The sequence below is a fragment of the Saccostrea cucullata genome, unplaced genomic scaffold, assembly GCF_032062105.1.
Source record: "Saccostrea cucullata isolate Sc308-1 unplaced genomic scaffold, CSIRO_AGI_Scuc_v1 ctg594, whole genome shotgun sequence".
Classification (NCBI taxonomy): Eukaryota; Metazoa; Mollusca; class Bivalvia; order Ostreida; family Ostreidae; genus Saccostrea; species Saccostrea cuccullata.
In genome coordinates, this window is record NW_026926577.1 from 144207 (window position 1) to 163458 (window position 19252).

The 19252-nt window shown below is 33.9% G+C and overlaps 1 protein-coding gene across 5 annotated transcripts in view; it reads right to left on the minus strand.

The window, feature by feature from the left end:
- LOC134272119 (serine/threonine-protein kinase BRSK2-like) overlaps positions 1-18967 on the minus strand; it is a 33269-nt gene extending 14302 nt beyond the window's left edge. For 3 of the 5 annotated variants that reach the window (XM_062754361.1, XM_062754358.1, XM_062754359.1), the window contains exons 1-8: positions 18589-18966; positions 8798-8892; positions 8055-8140; positions 5083-5223; positions 4258-4374; positions 2610-2643; positions 752-820; positions 109-255 (exon numbers count right to left, since the gene is read on the minus strand). In XM_062754361.1, the coding sequence (XP_062610345.1) occupies positions 109-255; positions 752-820; positions 2610-2643; positions 4258-4374; positions 5083-5223; positions 8055-8140; positions 8798-8892; positions 18589-18685 (786 nt within the window). In that variant the 5' untranslated portion in view covers positions 18686-18966. Of the gene's footprint in view, positions 1-108; positions 256-751; positions 821-2609; positions 2644-4257; positions 4375-5082; positions 5224-8054; positions 8141-8797; positions 8893-18588 lie in introns of all 5 variants that reach the window. The other 2 variants (XM_062754360.1, XM_062754357.1) reach the window with 1 other exon arrangement.
- Between the last annotated feature and the right edge of the window lie 285 nt (positions 18968-19252).

Sequence of the window (19252 nt, forward strand, 5' to 3'; positions counted from 1 at the left end):
CTCTATCATTCCTTGCAGCAGATTTTGACAGTCCAGGAGTGGAGGAGGGGCCTTATTTTAAGAGGGGATGGTGGGAGGGGTGTGGGACTGTGGGGGTGCGAAACTTACTGTTAATCGGAGGTCTGGACTAACTTCTATCATTCCGCGCAGCAGATTTTGACAGTCAGGGGAGACAAAATGTGGAATGTGAAATATTCCCTTCTTCACTTTTTCTAGAAGCTGCCTAAGATTGTCATCATCAAAAGGAAGAGCTCCCTACAAAAAGGAGAAATTCAGTATAATACTAGTAGTGAAAAAAAGAATAATACAGTGAAAACTGTGCAATCCATCACACTGCAAATTCTGACATTTAATTTCTTTCCCATAGTACCATTTTCCATGTTTTTTACACTGCAATCCAGCACCCTGTCTATTCCGACACAAAATTTATCTCCTAGTGCATGTCGGATTAGACAGGTTTCACTGTACATTGATTTTAAGTTATCTTATTTACTATCTGACCTTAACTTTTTTTATTTCCATAATAATAAATAAGGGATGCATGTAATGTTTCTCATTATCCTACTTAATGAACTTTTAAAAGCGTAAAACTAAAATGCTGTTCATTACATCTTTATACTAAGTACATATTTTGATCCCCTTATAAATGAATAATTATTTATTGTAAAGTTCTCTTTCTCATGCAGTATTGCAGTACTAAGTTTTAGGGTCATTCAGAATACCAACTTTTTCAACCTCTTGTAAAACTTACAACTAATAAAGCGTAGAGTATAACTCCACAACTCCACACATCTGCTTTCCTTCCATCATACTTCTCACCCTGAAATCAGATATGAAATAAATTCAATAAATTAGAAATGTACAGTTAAGCCTCCTTCATCTGGACTATTATGAGCTGTGCAATTTGTCTAGATGGATGAAGCATCCAGATTAATGAAACATACTTTTAATTATTGGTAGATATAATTATAAGTTATTGGTAGATATGATTAATTATTTCCCACAAATATCCTCCAGTATGTGAAGCATTCAGATTTCTGGCTTCCAGATTAATAAGGCTCCACTGTAACAAAATATCTTGATCAGTAGAAGAGCAACAGACCTATGTGATCTGACTTTGACCTTACAGAGTCTTAAAGCACAAATAAATATTTCATGTGACAATGTAATACTCAACTCTTCAATGATGAATATTGCAAAAATACTGAATAATATTTTCCATCAGTAAAGAGAGGCCTTTAAACTGAAATTATTTTAATGCACCATTTGCAAACTTTCACATAATGCACAATACATAGCAAGTTCATATAAAACAACATGCTATCAAAAAAGTAAAAATTAAAAATTTTCATACATGGTAAACTAATACTTTCTACTGCAGCATCTCATTCATAAAAAAAGAATAACTCATGCCATGGTAATACAAGGTAAAAAGACAATACATGTAGTAATGTCTTTATTTCTGGCTGTCTTAGTCTGTTAGTGTGACAAGATTTCTGTAAATATATTGTCATCAAATTCTGTTTATCAATGTCAACTGTGCTCACCATAATAAGCAACCAAACAAGTTTTCTTTGTAAATTAAATCCGGTGGCTTCTTTTGAGAACTACAAAAATTTAAAAGGGGTTTAAATAAATCCATACTGATGTACACATAAGAAATGATTTTTTTCCTCTGGAGAAATGTGGATCATAATGATATTCTTGATTTTCCAGAAAGCTAATTGACAGAAAAAAAAAGAATCATTCATTCTTTTTCCAATTGAAAATGAAACACAAGTGTGAAGGGGGTTATTAGGGGCATGTACAATTATTAGACCAAGTATAGCAGCTATGTATTGATCAGGACATCAAGCTTATCCATATATACACTGGGGCTCACTAAATCTCACTGACAAAGACTGAAATCATTTCAAGATCGTAAAACTTTCACACGATTCCTAATTGTCACAAGAAAACAAATTATCCCTGTACCTATTCAACACTTCATCTTAGTTTATTTCACAGAAATCAATAGTTTTTTACTGAAGTAAAACACTCCTTGCAAAAATTTTCAGATGCTAGAACACAGGGAGTGTGTGCTTGAGTGCTTGCATTGTCATGCAGTGCTTTGTATGAAATGTTAAATTTTTCCTTGAAAAACACCAAATTCTATGTCCTGCATTGAAATGATTGCATGAGCATACCCTGTCAGAATATCGTGTCTTAGCAAAAAAAAAAAAAAATTCAATGGCAATGTCCATGTCATTTGTAACGGTGATCATTTGACTGTAAAAGAAATTTAACTACAGTAAAACACAGCTATAGCAAACATGCTTAAAGATATAATGAATTTACACTTATAGCAAAGTAATTCTCACTTAGTAATTCTTAATTCTTAAAGTAATTCTTACTCTTAAAACATATTAAAAACTAAATGAATAAAATTACATGTACACTTATAAGTAACAAATCGAAACTATTCATCTCTGGCACGTTGCTATAAGCCAGTTTAACTGTACATTTAGAAACTCAAAATCTGTGGAGTAAAAATACATACCAACAAAAAAATTGTACTGGTAAAGGACAACAGAGGTACAACATCAAGAAATGCCCAGGACAAGTCTTACCCGAATCACCTCAGGACAGGCATAGTGTGGAGAGCTACAATAACAGCCAAACTCATCAAAAACAGGGTTCACTACAGTTAAAACTCATTATCTCAAACTCATTGGGACTGAGAAAAATCTTTTAAGATATCCTACGATTTTGAGATACATGAACAACATGTATTTACTATTTAGTAAAATTTCCTAAATAAACATAGGTAATCAGAGATTACAGAGCTCACCTCAATGAATGTTTTCTTTAAGTAAGGCAAAGTCACACAATTAACCAACAAAAAGTGTACATCCAAAAATGAAAATATTTATGCAATTTTGATCTGATACTTTGGAATAGACCTGTATAAAAACTTTAAATTAGTTCTTTTTTCATGAAAATGTAATTAAAATCCAGCATCTGAAGCAAATTTGACAGTTTTCATCCCTTGATGCATCATTTGTGCAAGTTTGGTTTATACAATGTTATATAAGCCTTTATATAGTTTTTTGTTAATGGACCTGCACCCATAACTTTTACCTGGTCCATTATCTGCAAAATGTATGTCGAATTCAGCATCCGAAGCAAGTCCATTAGTGTGCATCCTAAGATGTATCGTCCATGCAAGTTTGCTCATTATAGGGCTCATAGTTACTTGGAAATGAAATCTGCATCAAAAACTAACCTTTTCACTCATCCACAAAATGTAGGTCAGATTCAGCATTCAAAGCAAGCCTAGTAGTATGCATCCTAAGATGTATCATCCATGCAAGTTAAGTCATTATAGGGCTCATAGTAACTTAGAAATGAAACCTGCACCAAAAACTTTAACCTGTTCACTCATCCGGAAAATGTAGGTCAGATTCAGCATCTGAAGTAAATCTGGTAGTAATAAGTATGCATCCTTAGATGTATCATCCATGCAAGTCTGGTCATTATAGTGCTCATAGTAACTTGGAAATGAGACCTGCACCAAAAACTTTAACCTGTTCACTCAACCAGAAAACGTAGGTCAGATTCAGCATCTGAAGCAAGCCTGGTAGTATGCATCCTTAGATGTATCCTCCATGCAAGTTTGGTCATTATAATGCTCATAGTTACTTGGAAATGAGACCTGCACCAAAAACTTTAACCTGTTCATTCAACCGGAAAATGTAGGTCAGATTCAGCATCCGAAGCAAGCCAGGTAGTGTACACCCTTAGATGTATCCTACATGCAAATTTAGTCAACATAGGGCTTATAGTTCTTTGGAAATGAGACCTACACCCAAAACTGCACCAAAAATGTTAACCTGCTCCAAAAACATTAACCTGGTCATTCCTTTGCTGAAATTGCAGCATCTGAAACTTTGACTGGTACAGAGAAACACACTAGAAGCATCTTCCATGCATGTCTAATCAATATAGGACATAGAAGTACTTAAAAAGAAAACTGCTCCAAAAAACTTAAGTTAACCTGGGATGCCGACACCGACGCCAAGGGTATTACATGTATTGATTATGAGAATTATAGTGTACCATAATGAGCTTGTTTTTTTGGGTTTTTTTTCTGCATCTTCATGTTAAAGTATTGCTTATAAACTTTTATCAGTAATCACTAATTTAAAGTACTTTAATTCTAAATTCCTTTTTAGAACAGTGGAGACTATAGCTTTCACAGCCTTTTTCCTGACTCACCCACAACTGGTTTCTAACATGGAACCTTCCACCTGAAGCGAGGCCATACCGAAATCTGCCACACGGATGTTATTTTTGTCATCTAGTAACAGATTCTCTGGCTTCAGGTCTCTGTGACTACAAATAAATTTACATAACATTATTAGTAATTGACTTGTCTCATTTCCATAATGGAATTAACTCTTAATGGAACTATGGGGGCCCAACATATCAGGTACTTCCTTCAATACTGTTTGCGTTGTCATAATTTGTCACAATAATAAGAAAAATCAGTCATTTCCTTCATTTTTTTATATGCACTGTCAAGAGGAATCCTAGCTTTAATATCTGAAAACCTCGCTGTCACATTTGATTGTTTAATTTCCCTCCAGAATTTTTCATTCATGTATCTTACTTCTCTGCCTATAAGTGAAATGCCAAGATTAGTCCTAATCAATGGACTCTTTTCAATATTAGCTAGGTTCTTTTATTAATGTTCCAGCACTTATCATGACACATACATTGGTTTCAAAATTCTCATCTAAATGATTTATTATGCTTTGGATATCATGCCTAAATACCACAAATGGTGTAGGAATAGTAATCATGCAACTAATTTTTTGTAAGTTTTATGTCCCCCCATCCCCCTAAGCAAAAATTTATACCCACAACCTTTCAATCATGAGGCAATTACTTGAACAATAAGCTTCCAGGGTAGCTACCAGTAGTCCATTAATTGTCTTTTTTATGCTTTCTTTTTTTAATTAAAACATTTCATATATGAAAATACTGGTTTAAAAGGTACTTAAGAATGAAAACAGTACTTGAGCTGGCAGTGTTTTGTACCATATATTATGGCTGTGACAGAAGTCCAGAGCAGAGATTATTTGTCGGAAGAATCTGCGCGCCTCCTTGGGAGTGAGTCGACCCTTCTTAACCAGGTAATCAAACAGTTCCCCTCCTGATACATGCTCCAGGACCAAATACCTGTAAATAGTATACAAATAGTCAAAGTCAAAGTAATATAACGTACCATACTTTTCATCTTAGTCCAAAAAAAAACACAGTTAAAAGTTCATATGGTTTTAAAATTAACAAACTACAAAAGTCAAATTGCGTAAGTGTTCAAAATCCCAGCTGTTATAAAAAAATAGCTTCACATTCAAAGACATCTGGAAACAGTAAAATGTTATAGGGTGTTAAGAGGTAAGGAACTGAACTCTTGATATCTTAAGCTTAACATATAGCGCTCTACAAATTGGTGTGTCTCTGAAAGCTGAGTGAAATAAAATTACAATGCAACACTTTTTTAAATTTATTTTTGTGCAATGTCATCATTAAAAATAGAATTTCAAAAAAAATCTTTTGTCTTCCCCATAACAATATTTGACTTTGAAATTTACTTGTTCTACTTTACCATAATTAATTTATGTTTGTGAAAAATTTATAAGGAATCTCATGAATTATCTGGAAAATATTTCATACATCAGGTAATGCAATACAGCATTATTTGGGGGAAAAGAATAAAAAAAGTGACAGTTGAAATTACTGAAGGAAATTTTTAATTCAATTAATTTCAGTATTACTTCCTTAAGAATTAAACAGATCCTACAATGCGTCACACTTCACAGGTTTAATCTAATATTGTCTGTCAAATTCTTTGAAGTTGAGACTGACAGTTTCATACTGTCAATAGAACTGACACATATACCAAAGACTATCGCACACTTGAGAAGTATGCATACATCTGATGACAAATTCACATTTCACACATGGTTTATCTGACCAAAATAATACAGTATTCAGAAAGCACCAATGACTCGGTAAGATTTGCCAAGTTGTACATTTAAATGTTCCACAACAGTCCACTAAGTCGACATTAAATCAATAGCTTATATTTAAATCATGAAATAACTACAAAGATCTACCTAAACAACCCGGGCCTGAACTGCACTTCTTGTAAACAATTTGTGTTGCATTCAGGAGGGTTTCCACTCCATTACATCTACAAGGCAATTTTTTTTTTACCTGGCTGGGGAGTTTGGATATCAATGGAAGAAGAGGAAGAAATAGATTCTAATGATGCTAATAAGAATGAGAGCATCGGAGAATACGTGGAAAATGACCAACAAAATTCTAGTGCTAAATTAAAGCACACGACCAATTGGAGCCCGGACATTAATCCAATCATCTCTTCCGATGAAGATGATCTATGGAATGAGGATAATGACATCATTAGTCAAAGACAAAATCTGACGGATGATGACGATCGCACGGAGGAAAAGAGCACTGATACCGGGTTACTTATGGACAGAGATTCACCTGGTATATCATTATTTGAAATCTTTAATGAAGAGATGGCAGCGGGTCAGGAATCGGAGGAAATTCAAGAAATCATTCAGGTCATGACCACAGAAAAACTTGAATGCACTAGCAGAAGAGGAAACTGACAGGGAGAATTCTGTTCAAGGTCGTTCCATGGTCAGTGAAGACACCAATTATAAATACCTCAAACAGACTTTTCAGGATCGGGAGATAAATGACAACACTGAAATAAGTCTGAGTGAACTTTCTGACGTGATAAATGAGGTAGAGGATAAGATTCTAGCGCCCTCAGTGACTGAAATCCATTGTTTTAAACATGGCAATGAGCCGATTCTAGCTATCAATGCTTTCTGTGAGGAATTTACTTGGTTTCACTGCAATAACTCTAAATTTACAGAGAGAATGAATTCCCAGGGTAAAGTTACAAAACAGATCTATATAGGGGGATGGACTAGTTCTTTTGTCGTCTTGAACTCTGGGGACATGGTTTACACAGAATTTGAAGGGGGAACAATGCAGAAAGTCTATAAGACAGGTAAAGTGGAGGAATTCTGGACCACCAAACCCCTGATGCCCTTGGGGGTGGGGCTGGCCCTAGACGGGGGTCTGCTGGTCTGTCTTGTGGACAAGGATTGTTACGATGTCGGTGAAGACAGCATGCGCATGGTTCAACATCTTACAAACGAAGGCAAGCTAACAGAATCCTATGAATATGCAGATGACAAAAAAACTCGATTATTTAATTTCCCCTACCGAGTGGCTGAAAATTTTAATACAGATATTTGTGTGGTAGATCGTCAGTCCAAAGACGAAGTGATAATTAAGGTTGTGTCATTTGAAAGAAAATTAAAGTTTGTGTATCACGGGAAAGAGAATACGAAAGACAGATTTCATCCCTCCGGAATAGTGTGTGATTCCTCTTGTCATATTATAATAACAGACTTCAATAATCACTGTATACATATGCTAAGTGAGGAGGGAGCATTCCTTAAGTTTCTTACCACAGAAACAGAGGGTCTTAAGTACCCATACTGCCTTTCTCTTTACGAAAATCGCTCCCTCTGGGTCGGATGTAAAGACGGAGTTATACGAGTCTACGATTATATTTCTTAAACTCTGATATTTACTTAACATGCTTAAATGCCTCATTTTAATTAGTAGGATTTGGAAGTGATTTGAGAATGTTTTCAAAAAATAAATCTCTTAAAGCTCCAAAATGTCTGTAATTTTGGCACTCTCACAGTATGTCAGATGGCTTATATTGTTATCAAATATTCCATAACAAAGGCCGAATCAATGACATCAATGTCTTGCTAAGACAAATATTAAACACTATTATCGGCCTGCACATGGATTAATCAGATTGAAAGAGCCTATTACGGCCATTGTTCGTTCAGCATTCTTTTGTCATGTTGTAAAGGTATTTAATGTTACCTTGAAACTTGCAGAATTAACCTTGTACTACAATGAAAATATTAAAACCTGATACTTACAAATATTTTTTATTTTCATACACATCAAAAAGACCTAGAACGTGGGGGTGCTCTATCAACTTCATTATGGCTATTTCTCGTTCAACCTGACAAGAAAAAAATAAAAGAAATTGATCAATACAGAAAAAAGGGAGCACTTTCATGGTCATCATGCATAATATACTCCATTACGCTTAGTGCACTATCTTTCCGAGGTCTTTAAAGTCAGGAACTAATCAATTTCTGTGTTCAAGATGCCTGCAGAAAACAATTCCAATTCCACATCCCTGTACATCCATATAATCAGTCCATATAAACCCTGTGTAAACATAAAACACCAATATTCCTGATTTTGTGAAGACACTTGTACATTGTTCCATCTGTTTTTATGGCAACTTTCCCTATTGGGCTTTTCTTTTTATGGATCTGATATCTTTATTAATTTTATCAGCTCTACATGTCAAATCAAAATAGCTATAAATGAAAATACTCTTTCATATGCTTTAATTATATAATCCATTAAAGAATGTAGCAATTTTGGAGCAAACCAAAAAATAAATGGTTCTCAAAAGAAAGACCAAGATACAGTGGAGAATCCATGCATAGACATTGATCTTGAAAGTAAACACTTATAAGCATGACTAGGATTTAGAATACTCATGGATACATAAATATTAAATAAAATAGTGATAAAATTATACCTCAGAATAGGAGGAAATGAATTAAATAAGGAATCTGCTATAACCTTGACCTTACTTACTGACCTTCATAAGGACAGATTCACTCAGTTTCTCTCTGTTGACAATCTTAATGGCCACTCGTTTTCCTGTGACACAATGAATTCCCATTTTGACCAGACCTGTAAAATATTTTACAAAATTGTTCAATCATTTTGATGAAAGATATAAATAAACCATTGATAGAACACATACAGTGTCACCACAGTGCTCAGGTTATAACCAATTCTCAATGTCATAAAATTCTGGTCATCAAAATGACACAACTATTATTGTCATAATAAAATTTGAAGAAAGACCTACAGTCAAACCTTATTATTTTTTTTCTGAATAGGGCTGCAAGCAAAAACCTTGGAAACCTCCAAGGATTCAAGATTTTGAAGTTAAAATAGAAAGTGTGGTGGAATTTCTAGCTCATATAGAGATACCCATGTATCTGAAATATTGATAACTGCAAATCAAGAAGTTCAGCTGCATGTATATAAATCAACAATGACATGAAACACAAATTTCTTTTCTCCCAATTGCAATTAAAATGTCATCCGACAATTCAAGCATAAATGAATCATCTAAAATATTTTGCTGATAAGCCAGATTCACCATAAAGTAAATATGCATTTAAGTAACAAATGTGATACACACAGATAATTTAACCTTACAAACTCTGAATTTATGTCTGATAAGCTGCTACATTTGTTCTCAAATAAAAATGCACTCAAATAAAACAGATCATTAAAACGGCATGTTGATAAAATGTAATATAATTCAATTATCTTCCAGCTTCTTTGCGAAACAGAAATTTCTCTTTCAAGGTTTTTGCAATATTTTTGTTATCAGCTCTGTTTTGATCCTCTGCCTACTGACCAAAAACTTTGTTAAGCAATACAAGCCATAATACAGCTTTCTCAAAAATAAAAAAAAAACCCACATGGCAAACAAAACATGTAGCAGCTGATATTTTCCTTTCAACCTGCCCCAAGTTTTTTCACTACTGGAGCGTCTCCTGATTTCTCCTGCAGTGACCGTATTTTCTGCCTGTTCTGGATTTTACAGGTAGTTCTGATCAGTTGTTAGGATAAACAGTTTACTCAGCTGCTGAAGCACAGCAAGGTTCCAACTCCAAAGAAAGCTTTTGCAGCTGTGTGCATTGTCTCACCTCTACATAACACGCTATTTGTAGAAATCCTGATCTATTCAGTGGTTTTCTAAGGTATCCACTGCCAACTTACTTTTCTTTTTGTATAATTATGTAGCACAGTCATTTTATACAATTAAATGAAGAAAAATTTTATTTAACAGTGCATGTAGACTGATAAATAATTTAAAACTTAGTTTTATTTTCACTGCATCCCCGAGACATAAATATTTACAGAGTGCATAATTCGAGGCACCTGTACAGATGTAGCTCATTAGTGTAGTGTTCACTTGACACTCTCAGTAACCTCCCCTGTCTACATGAAGTGCAATGCTTTGTCTGACATGATAACAATAAGCTCCTTTAGATATTGCTGTTTATTCCCTGGCAGAAGTAAAAGAGTATATAGTTCCAGATAAAATTAGCAATTTTCAGTCATTGATTTGCCTTAGAACACTTTCAACTGGACAAAAAATCTCTTAATAAACTGCTGCTCTACAGGTCTGAACTTACAATAAATATTAGTTGGAAGAGCACACACAATTTCTCTTATATGAAATGCGTTAGAAAAATAATGGAAATCTATTGGGAAGGTTATAAGAATCTTAAAAAAAAATCATCTACATACTTCATGTTCTTCATTAACAGCCAGGGATCATGTTGTTAATAAAGTGATGTAGCATATCATCATTTGTCAGGCAAACACTGGTATGGTGAAAACAAAAGAGTAAAACTATCTCAAAACTTGTCGGAAAACTATCTGGCTTATTTTTCTTTGCATCTGAAAGAATCTTTCGTGTTTTTTTCTTTAAATTCTCTATATCATGTATTTTTAAGCAGGGTTGTCCCTTAAGATGAGGGGGAAGGGAATTTCCAAACCTATAATGATGTATTGTGACCCCCTGGTTAATCTCAGCCTGGTAATGCCCTCTCATCCCCTTGTTACTTTCTACTTTTTTATTACCCCCTTATCTTTTAATTCTTAGGGACGCTTCCCTGTACATGGTAACAATTTAAATCCTGCATCATTTATTTGGTAAAAAAAATAAATTCATGCAGGGACTCTGTTACTTTATTTCTATTAGCATCCTTCATTTCCGTCTAGCCATTAACACAGATTCAGCTAAGCAAGCATCTACGTGAAAATGATCAAAGCAGTTTGGTGTCAATATTATGTTACTGTGAAAGAATCAATACCACTCATGTCCCTTTTTTAGCCAGAAGCTCTGAGAAGAATAAATAACACACTCCCCTTATACCTAGGACTTCAATGCATAAATAGACTGTCATAATATATCCTCAAAATTATTATGTTATCCCATGATATTTACTTTTATCCCATTGAGGAAATGAATGATGCAACGATCATATTGGATAAAATAATTTCATGGCAATAGTGAAAAATCAATGGTACTTTAAAAATGCTGGCACTATTGATTCCATAGACTGTTCCCAGGACTAGTATTTGGTATAATTCATAGTGTATATAAATGCTATCTTTTTACACTGATCAGAAACTTAGTACTTTCTCATCATCAAAACATCAATATCACATTATACATTTAAAAGATGTATAATTCTTTTGCTGTTGACATACTTTGAATTTACATTCATGCTTTCCCTACACCATTTAGATACATGTATAGCATCTCATTTGACTCCATTTGGGTAATAAGTTGGGTTTTTTTTTCAAATTCCTCAGTTGGATCTGAAATCACTTTTAGTCAGTCTCAAGAAGGCCTCTTGTTTCAGATGTTGATCAATCTCTTAGATGGATTAAAAACTGCATAACATAGATTGGGAACTAATTGTTTCATTGAAACTTTTCAAACTTAGTTTTCAAGCAATTTTATTAAACAGACTTTTAAAAAATCTAGTATGTTTATTACTGTATACAGGGTTATTTTCGCCTTGTGTTATTTTCACCCTTTCACACTCACAAACAAGTTTGCCCCATTTTAAATTCGCCAAGTCATAGTTTTAAGAAATTATACTGTATTCTTTGTATTTGCCCTGCTTTAAATTCGCCCCAATAAAGGGTAGGCCGGGGGGAGGGGGGGGGATGAAGCAGGGGTGAAAATTTCCCCGTATACTGTATCAACATTGTAAGTGCATCAAATGTGGGATAAATGTACAAGTTATGATCATGTATTATTATGGACATTTCAAGCATTAAATAATGTGTTGAAGATGAAGCAATAAAGTGATTATAATAATGCAATGGTGTGACAATGCAATGATGCGATGGTACAATGAGGTGATAGCGCAACGATGTGATGGTGTGATAGCGATGAGGCAATGGTGCTATGGTACCATGATGATGAAGTAATGTTCACTGTGATCCTTCATCAAACTATCACACCATCTTTATGGCATTGCTGAATTATCACATCATTGTAATTGTCATTGCTTCATCATTATGCTATCACACCATCAAGCCTATAGTTGATCACACCATCAACCCATATACTGTTGATGCTCGATGTCCCGCTTTGCGTTTAGCTCAGTTCAAAGCTCAATTTCAAAGAAACTATTCAATTTTCTTTTATATAAAACTTCCTATGCTGATAAACATTGATGAGAGCTATTTTCCTGCATCAACATATTTTGACTTTGACCTTTCCTTTGAACTTGACCTCACCTTTTTTAAATAAAGAAAATTCAAGATAGAACTTCATATGCCTAATCTTGCGAGAGTGAACTACATGGCTCTATCCAGATTCTATGAAACAGAGAAAAAAATTTGGAATGGCCTTATAAAGAGAAGCTCAAGTCTACACATACTGGTAGACTGTGGAATGGAACTTAATCAGGCCCACAGGGACTTACTTACTGAAGTCTCCATCTGAATCCACTAAGTACCCACAAATACCAATACAGCAGGAGAAATGATGTGTGTTACCATTACAGTCTCTCAACAATACGCTAGACTCGGTCGCTTCAGCATTTATATAATTAAGATTGATTTTGCCTATATATGATCTAGAAGAGCCTGGGAAAAAACTAAAAGTGGTCTGCAAATATGACATCTGAGTCAACCTATGCATTATCTTTTTTGCGTGTCATGAAATATTTACACATACCGTATAAGTTGAAATTTTAGCAAGAGGCAAATTTAGCGATTTGTCCATAAAAATTGGTACTTTAATCTTAGCATGATATTATTTGGCGATTTTAAAATGCTCATTATTGACGCTATAACAAAGAAAATGCAAATAATTTTTAGTGATATTTCTTTAATTAATTTTAGCAATCTCAACACCCTTGCTAATAATGCCAAAATTAAATCCTCGCTAAAATTTCTGATTATACAGCACTAAAGACTAGACACAAATGAAAAAGTTCTCAACCATGATAATATGTATGGGTTTTTAAAAGTTGAACCAACTCTTTTTTAAAAAAGTTCACTTTCAGACTGAACCATCAATGACAAACAATGTTAACAGCACACATTTGACCATATACTGTTTTTTAAACCTGTGTTATAAACTAGCCACAGAAACATTATAACATTGATGCATAACTTTGACTTTGACCTGAAGCCTTTAACTTAAAATTATAGACCACACTGATATTGACTGTCTCTTTCTGTTCAGTTCATTGGTATCCCCCCCCACCCCAGATTAAGCTCAAAATTATCATAATAGCACCAAAGTAAGTAAAAATGTATGAACTCTATTCATCTATTAAGATTACTTTTCAATAAGATTTTTCAACCAATTCACTCATTTAATTAATTATTCCAGATTCAGAGACTCCGGTCTTTTTTTATAAAACCTTAAGCCTTCAGAGAATGAGTAGGTCATATAGAGCTATTGATTTGAACACTGTAGGAATGCCATTCAGCTGGGCTACAATATTTCTGTAAACAATGACTTCTATCTGTCTCCTCTCTCTTCATTCTTTGAAGAAAACCATATGAATAACTAAATATATTGGTTTTCTGACATCAAAACCATTAAATTAGGTTAAATGTTTCCCCCAAAATCCAATATATCAGCAGCATCTGATATTTTTAGTTCATTGATGGGTATAATTTCCTATAAATATTGTGTTGATGCTTAACAGTAAGTTAAAAATATCCATTTCTATCCTATTTTTGCATTATATTCGAGTTCCCTTTACTATAACATCTATCAAATCAATGGCAATACTGTAGGTCCTGCTTTGAACAATTTAATGTTTTAAATCTCTAAGTGATATAATTATGATCACACTTTTCCTACCCTTAACTATATGAAAGATTCATCAAATCCAACACTGACAAGTAAAAAAATTTTGATTTTTTCAATAATTAAAAAAATCATTTTCACACACAAAGACGGCAATTGAAACTATGATAAAATGAATCTTGATATAAAAGAGATAAGATTTAACCCTCATCCCACACATGCCCCCTTAGTCATCATACAGCCCCCCTTTTCTCAGACAGACAGGGGGAAAAGTTGGAACAAGTTTTTTGCACATCATCTTTAAGCTGTAACAACACACAAATCGGGAGGCAATTTTTATCCCTGATGAATGATGTACCAGCTCCTTCACTTGCTGACTTCAATTAGATCTCCCTGAGATTTTATAGCTGTTCTAACCCCCTGTACACTTCAGATTTCATCATTACCTATTACACATTTCAATGCCATCAAATTGAAGCTAATTTCATGCAAGAGCTTCAGACTCTGGCATTAATTGATGCAAGTACTTATATTTGCTTATAAGATTTGAGATTTTTGAGCTCTTTGAGAAAATAAGATACAGTAACTTTTTTTCTATTCTTTTAATTAATGACAAAGAGTACCATTAGACTTGATGTTTTATCTTTCTACCACATGTCTCTGAAATTATGGAGATTCACAGCTGTATTCCAATTATCTCAATTTTAAGTGCAGCAACATTTGAGAATCAAGCAGGAATATTTCACTGAAATCCATCAGCTGATTCCAAATGATTATCCATAAGTGTGAAATCTAAAAGGGCTTAAAAAGTAACATAACATAGCCCCCCTCCCCCAAATATTTGTGACCCAAAATATATATGTATATATTCATTTAATGTACAAAAAGTACATTTATAGCAAGAAATAAATCACAAAACCTTTTTCAAAAACTCTGAGAACCCAGGAACTTTTCAAGGAATAATTCTAAACCTGCCCCCCTTTGTTGACATTTTAGGTCATTTTAAAAGTATTTTATGCTGAATCTGACATGCCATAAAGCAATTTTCATTTTAAGTTCTTAACTACAAACTATCAAAATTCTACCAGTGTTCTGATTTTTACATCAAATTAGGGGCCAGATATGGACATTACCGTACCTTGTCCTTTGAAGTGCAAGGCTGATAATGTGCCAATATGCACATTTTAATAATCCTGTTGAGTAATTTTTATAAAAAGTTCATTGACATTGCAATACATGTAGTACATGTACTGAAAAACAACACTCCTGGCCAGCTTTTTATAAGTCAAAGTTACCAAACAACTCTTACAGTATATCCTAAATCTCACATCTATGTACTAGTAACCAATAAAATAGCACACATGAAGATGCTCTTCTTATCAGACCTTTTTTAAAATTTCAGATATTCTTGGAAAGACAACCAAACTTACTGGTTTTCATGCAGTGCTAAAAAATGACAATGTGAGAATCTGCTATTATACTGTAAATCACTTTTTATTCACGAGAAATTTATTTTTGCGCAATTACGCGAGACAGTGTGCTCACAAAAATTTAATTCTCGCGTATAATAGTATTCCTTAAGATTATATAGAGCAATAACCGCAATTTGTGAAAATATTGTATCACTAATCAAGAGTCAATGACTTTCTCGTGAAAATGAGGTGTCGCGAAAATTTTGTGATCTACAGTAATTGACAGCATTTCCTAATTTTACAGCGCTAAATAATGTTAGGTACACTGAGTTAATCACAAATGATAAGTGGAATCACATGGATTTGTTCTGTAACAGGAGAGGAGAAAAATGTGGCAGAACAGAACGAGATTCGAACCTAGGCCCCCCGAATCTCCAGTCAGGTGCTCTAGCCATTGTGCTATCTAGCCACCATCGATCAAACCCAGCTGACCACCACAGTTCAATGGATTCAGTGTATCCAACCCATTTATTATGAAACTGAGTTCCATCTCAAATTGTGTGCTCCTTTACACCTTTTGCCTGTGTGTTTAAAGATATGTGGGTTTGACTTTTCTTAGACCAGCTGGTACTTCAAAGAATTTTCTAGACTACTTTTAACATGTTAAAAGGAATCTACTGTACAGTATTCGGTACTAAGTTTTCCTTCGGCATTTTTGCAAGTTGCATCAACTTGCATGTGATAGATATTTTGAACACAGAATTTATAAACTTAAGTCAATGGTTAACACCTATTTTGTTTCTGACATCCACAAGCTGTTATGTCATTCTCTGGTTATCCTACAGAACTGTTTAGTCATTTAATGATCCCGCTTTGATAAATAAGTGATATCTAGACAATAACAAACATCGTAACAAGCCACTGTCCAGATTTCCTAATATTTAATTACAAATGTCCAGAGTCTCCCTCATTCAATATTTAGAAATTACCTGTGTAATAACCCATAAATCAATGCATCCCAGCATAAAACTGTCCCACATAATATTATATAGGTAACCATCGAGAAAAATCTCACTCACATCCTATGATGGTCAAAGTCAATGACCATTACAGTAACTATATGGAAAACAACAAAATGGTAATTAATGGATCTCATAATCTAACAACCAAGCAGGTTTAATTAATATAATAATAATTTTACGTAAAAATATGAAAAATGATCTTGTTTGTTATGTAAGTGGTACAGTCCAATATGTCTAGCAACATACACATGTACTATGTACTCACTGACAGTACAATAGTATAGTATAATATAAATATATGGGTATTTATAGTTCACTTCATTATCATTTTATCTCTAAATTAACCATTGATGCTAGAAATGTCAAGGAACTAAGAACTAAAAGACTCCTGAACAACAAACATGTTTATCCAAATTACACTGTAATTATAACCCAGATTTGAGGATGCATGCAGTCGTACATGATGTAGTTTCCTTGAAAAACATTAATTTGCAGAGGATTAATATGATTAAGGATGGAGAAGAGAGAAATAATGAGGAAAACAGACAAATGATGTGCAGTTGTGCACATTAAGAACCTGATTTTCAATAAAGGTGTTTTGACAAACATTCTCTTTTATGATAAAGCTGACAAACAATGTGATTTAATAATACCCAGTTCATTCACTCTCTCATAGTCAACTGCTCTTGACAATCAGCTAATTATAGTAATTATATGCATAATATATTTAGTATACATGTATGTTATTGTGTAAAGCTTCTGAAAATGGAATAAAAGGCCCAAAACTTTACTCAATACTGATATTATTTTTTCTTATTTTTAAGCTTTTTGTCAGTTATAACTCTAGATATAGCTCATGATAAGTAATTCACACTAATTACTAATTAGACTACAGACAAATAGACCACCAAACAAGATGTAGATACATTTGTATTGTTTAGACAGACTCCCCTAAGCATTGTTCTTCTCTCTGGGAACAGAATACAAACAAGTAATATAGCTAAGTACAATAAACATGATAAACATATAAATATATATCTACATATTTTTATGGAGGAGTCACAAAGGAACAACTGTAGAGTTATATTTATCATCAACATGAGAAATTGATGACCAACTTTGCCAACATATTGCAATGATCATGATGATGTCCTTTGTAGATCTACCACTTTTGCAAAATGTATGTACAATTTTTGTTTATTTGATCGGTCTACTAAGCATTCATCATCACCATCCTCCATCTTAGCTGGTCTATATCTCTAACTATATTTTGAACTTTAAGGCTAAACATTTTTCAGTTGGGAAAAATATAGAACAGAAAAGGAATGACATGCCTAGTACACTGCCTTTAAAAATGTACATGATGTATGTGTTTAATTAAATTGATACAATCTTAACTCTTTTGAAGATGTTGAAAGTTCTAAGTGTGTAGCACACGTTCAGGATCTTGGAAAGAAAATTTTGGGCCAGTAATTATCAACCACACAATGGGAGTCAGGCTTAAAAATCTAAGAAGAAATTTATATGGTGTTGTCAAAGATTATCCAATTTTCCAGTTTTTTAGTATTCATACCTGTATAGTGCAAGTAAGAACCACATCTGAACATCTTGCTTTATAAATGATACATGATTCAAAAGTCATTTATTGCCTAATGCTGATGTAATTTTATCCAAGAGAGGTTCACTGACCAATAAAGGCCATGTTTTACAGAGAAATTCCAAAGGTTATATCAATATGTGGAGTCCCATACTGCATCTGTCACACGAAATTAACAAACAAGGGGTTCACTACAAGGCATAGATTCCTTCTCACATTTTGCCAACCAGCATAAAAAAGTCAACACATTTCATATGGTACAGCGTGTACAGTGCAAGTTGGTACTGCATGACAACTGATGAATATTGCAAATCAGTCTTGATCAACAATTACATGATCAATTTGTGCATCTAAAACATACACTGGACATATTGCTATTTTCACAGGTAACTGGGTAATTATTCAGATACCTATGATTCCTAACGGATAATCGAGCACCTGTCGATGCACATACTAATTAGTGACAGAAACCAAACCTACCCGTTTGACCTTTTCCCAGGGTCTTCTCCAACTTGTAGGGGCCCACATACTGTTCCTCCTTGTGCCCGTGGGTGCTTCGTCCCTGGGGACGCGACATGGGGTTCACTACTGGGAATAAAACTCTCCGTTATAATGACATCTATTAACAATATTCCAAATTCACAGCGATCGATCGGGTTTTCTCCGCCATTGAGCAAGAGATTTTCGATTTATTCTTTCTCGCCTCATCATTAGTGAATACGACTAAAAAATGCACTACAAATCACCAACAAACTGGTACGGAAGATCTCACTTGACTCTGCATATAAAATTAAATGTGCTTTGGTTTATCCCTTGTGTTTATCGGACACCGAGAACACATCGTGTGAATCATCCTCGCATCAGCAACTCATTTGATTTTCCAGCACTGAAGAGTTCGTGCTACGGAAGATAACTTGTTCAACACACGGGCATATGCAAAAAAAAATAATATAGGCCTAATCCTTCAATTTGAACGATTTAAAGAAAATCTTTTGTAATTTAAGAAATTTGTTTAAACGGTTCAAACGATATAGAAAATTGAACAATTAGAAAATCGTTTCACTCTGAACATATTTAGAAAACATTCGCTTGAACGATAAAGAAAATGATGAAAACTGTTTAATGATTATACTTCAAACAATAT